General features: G+C 30.6%; 1 protein-coding gene across 1 annotated transcript; it reads left to right on the top strand.

Moving 5' to 3' along the window:
• The first annotated feature begins 1,526 nt into the window (after window positions 1-1,526).
• On the top strand, window positions 1,527-3,034 carry LOC126654678 (U-box domain-containing protein 27-like). Its single transcript, XM_050348616.2, has one exon. It carries the CDS (start codon window positions 1,634-1,636, stop codon window positions 2,870-2,872), a length of 1,239 nt encoding a protein of 412 aa, XP_050204573.1. The 5' UTR covers window positions 1,527-1,633; the 3' UTR covers window positions 2,873-3,034.
• Window positions 3,035-4,403: the final 1,369 nt, after the last annotated feature.

Raw genomic sequence — 4,403 nt, 5'->3', positions numbered from 1 at the left:
TACCAAAATTATACAATCAGTATACCAAGAGTATACAAATTTTCTTGTTCATTACCAACTATAGTGAAAAATACACATAAAAAAAAATACATGTTATCAACTAGAAAATATATATAAAAATTTATAATCAATATACCAAAAATATACTGAAATTATACCAATAATAAACCAAATATTATTTTTAAATTATCTGATTTATAGTTTTAATATTTCAAAATTATACCATAATTATACCGACATTATACAAATCGTACTTTTGTAATTAATTTTCATTTTTTGATACTTTTGTAATTAATTTTAAATCAGTCGTATTTTTGTAAATAAAAAAAGTTTACAGATACTTTTGTAAATATTTTTAAAATTTTAGGTACTTTTGTCATCGTCCCTAATTTATTTTACTTTCTTGCTCTCATTAGTTTCTCTCTCCTGTTGGTCTACTCAACGTGCAAACGCTGCAATCAAACGGACCTACCTAACCTCAATGGGACCCAACATTTCAATGAACTATAAAATCTCTTCACTGTGGACCCCACCCATTCCCACGTTCCCCTCCTCATCATACGCATTCATTTCTGTAGACCCCCACCCTCATTTCTCTATCCGTGCAACCTTCTCTTCTCATCTCAACCGTTCATCAAAATTTCATACATTTACTCCCAAAATCAACGACCGTGATTTTATTATATACAGTGAACAACAATACACGCGAAAATTACCGAAAGAGATTCCCCAACTTAAAGAAACCAACCTTCCTTTGACCAAAGACCAAAAGCCAAACAAGAATATTACTAACAAAATGTATCAAAATTATTATAAATTCAGAAATTGCAAAACTTATAAGGAGGTCCTTATATATTGTCATTTTTATTTGAGAGGGTCCTATCTCAAAATTGAGATCCCTCTGCTTTTCCAAAATCCAATTTTAGTGTTTTTTTTTATTTTTTTATTCTTTTACTTACAATTTTTTTTCTTCCAGTACATATAAAGAGGCTTCAAAAATCAAAATATGATAAAAGAAAAAACTCAAAGAACAAATCAAGTAAATAGAGGGAGTCGACGAATAAAAAATAGTATAAGAGCTTTCCGAACAAAGACGGTATACTACAAAAGCTCCCAAATGGAATTTGCCTGTTGAAAATATGGATTATTGGTAAACATACATATCGACAATTTATAATAGCCAGTAGTCTCGTTCCAACCAGTCCATTTAAAGAGATCTCGCACAACCGTTGCCGATATCATATTTATGATAAAAATAATCATTTATATAACGATTATAAGAAAATTTATCATTTAAATATTCTATATGACTAATACAATATTAATTTATTACACGAATGACATGACATAATAATATAATTTTTCTTTCAATTATTAAAAAGGGCATAGCTGAAATTTAATCATGCTACTATAACATATTATCAAGATGATCGGAACTTAAACCACTAAACCAAACCCGTGCGATTTATAAAAAATATTAATAAATAATAAATAATGACATCATAATACCTTTGACTCTATTTCTCTTTCTCCTTTAAACACCAATACCTTTCTCTCAGTTACTCCACCTCCTCCACTTTCTCTATTCTCTAAATTTCCTCTCTGATATTCTCAGCTAAATTTTCTTCAAACAATGGTGAGAGATGATTTGTACATAACTGTGCCCAGTTTGTTCCGCTGTCCGATCTCCCTCGACGTAATGAAATCACCCGTCAGTTTGTCCACCGGAGTCACCTACGACCGCGTCAGCATCCAACGTTGGCTTGATCAAGGCAATAACACCTGTCCGGCCACCATGCAGATCCTTCAGACCAAAGACTTTGTTCCCAACTGCACCTTACAACGGCTCATCCAGATCTGGTCTGACTCAGCCGAACGACACCAGACTCACCATCCCCGAGTTGACTCGGTAGCGGTGCCTTCACAGGATGAAATCAAGTGCATGGTTAAAGAAATTGAGTACTCAAAGGATCGGAGTTTTTTTAAAGAATTGGAGAAAATTATGTGTTTTGCTGAAGAATCCGACGAGAACCGGAGTTTTTTAGCGAAATTGGACGGGTTTGTGGAAATGCTTGTTGATTTTATGGGTGATAGTAAGGAGATTGATTTTGTTGAGCAAGTAATTAGGGTTTTAGATTTGATTTTGATGCACATTACCCAGCATCATCAGTTAATGTCGAAGAAAAAACATCTTGATTCTCTGGTTTTAATTCTCCGGAGAGGAAAAAGCATTCAATCAAGAATCGGGTCGGTGAGAATTGTCGAATCGATAGCGAATAATGCGGAATCGAAGTTGATAATAGGCGAAAACGATGATTTATTATTAGAATTGGTAAAATCAACTGGTTTAAAAAACGATCCAACCTTGATTGAAGCGAGTTTATCATGTTTAATTTCGATTTCAAAGGCGAAAAGAGTAAAATCGAAACTAGTAAATCTCAAAACCATTCCCGAACTAAGAAAAATAATAACAGCAGAGGTTTCGGATACGAATTTGGTTTTAAATTCGACGACAGAGAAGGCGTTGAAGCTCATCGAAACGCTGGTGTCTTGCAAAGAAGGGCGGGCGGAGATGTGCAACGACGTAGCGTGCATAGAGGCCGTGGTGCAGAAGTTGTTTAAGGTGTCGAGTAAAGCAACGGAGCACGCGGTGACGATACTGTGGAGTTTGTGTTATTTGTTTCGGGACGGGAAGGCGAGAGAGGCGGTGATGAAGAGCAACGGATTAACGAAGATTTTGCTATTGATGCAAAGTAATTGCTCGCCTGCTGTTAGGCAAATGGCGACTGATTTGTTGAAGATTTTCAGGGTGAATTCTAAGTGTTGTCTTTCTAGTTATGATACTAAGACTACCCATATTATGCCTTTTTGATTAACTTTTCTCTGTTATTTTTGATGTAAAATTTGCAGAGAGAGTTGATTTCTATATAGAGAATCTGATTGTAAATTCAAAGGGAAAAGAAATTTTGTTAGTTAATACAAAGTGGCAGTTATAATTCATTTGATTTTGAATACAAACATTTGGTTTCTTGTAGCTTTAGTTTACTATGTTCATTTGTATTTTGTTTTTCTGTTTTGTTAATCAAGTGTGGTAGTGAAATGGGAGATTTTGATAAGAAAACAATCATTACAAATCAATTGTTCTTGTTCTAATTTTGTAGAAATGTTTTCCTTTCTTTTATAAGCAAATACCATAACTTAAAGGCCTAATGTCCCAAAAAAAACTTATAAAATTTTAATTCATTTTCAATTCTGTTGTTAAATCGCCAATTTTACATTCAAATCTACACCATTCACTTTAAATTACACCCACAAATACTAAATTGATATCTTTTCTATAGAATAAAGATTCAAATAAGTCATTTATTTTGAAATTTTTAAATAAAAAAGAGTTCAAATAAATCATTTTTAAGAGTATTTTTTTGAATAAAAAATAGTATGATTTATAAAATTAGCTACAATTGAAATACAAAAGTGTAAATTTGGTTACAATTGTTGATTTCACAACGTTATGATGAAATTAAAAAATGACTAAAAGATCAAATAAATCGAGATGAATAAATCGAGATGAATAATCATTTAGCGTAGAACGTTCAGGGATTAGGCTCTACTAGAACGTTCTGAATGCGGTGCGAACATGTTAAAAATCAAGCCTAATTTTATTTGGGTGACCCTATTGGTGGTTAGCAAGCCCTAGTCGATGACTGTATAATTACAGCTCTCATCATTTCTATTAGAATAGTTCACTCAGTGTGTTGAGGAACCGTTCATCTTTGTAATTTTCATTATTATCAATGGAAGTTTTAATCTTTGAGAAAAAAAAAATTTGTTTATGACTTTAAACCTAAATTAAAATACAATAGTTGCTATGATTTTTATGATGGATGTACATAAATTTAAATTGACTATATGAAGTAGTGTTTTATGAACAGGAATCAATTTTTTTTGTTAAGTGGCGTTTGATAAAACTAAAAATTAAATGCTGAAAATTAATTATTGAATTTAAGTGCTAAAACTAATAATTGTTTTTAAGTGCTGAATTACATAAGTCTTTTTAATACAATTACTTAATACTATTGAAATTATTATATTTATAAAACTTTTAAAAATTAACTATTTTAAAAATAAATTACTAAATACAAATAATTTTTAAAATATAAATAAATAATATTTTAAAAATATTATGAATATTACACATATTATAAATAAAAATTATAAATTTTGATTGTATATGTTGATAATTAGTCCTTAAAAATATAATGATACACCCCTTTAAGCTAAAAATTAGTCCTTAAAATAAAATAATAGTTTTTAAATCTCTGAAAAACCGTTTAAATCTAATAATCAATGTTATGTGTTACAAACAGAATAATATAAGTTGTTAACTTATTATTTTAAGTGAT

The sequence above is a fragment of the Mercurialis annua genome, linkage group LG7 (genome assembly GCF_937616625.2).
Source record: "Mercurialis annua linkage group LG7, ddMerAnnu1.2, whole genome shotgun sequence".
In the NCBI taxonomy this organism is placed as follows: Eukaryota; Viridiplantae; Streptophyta; class Magnoliopsida; order Malpighiales; family Euphorbiaceae; genus Mercurialis; species Mercurialis annua.
This window is presented reverse-complemented; position numbering and strand designations above follow the sequence as displayed.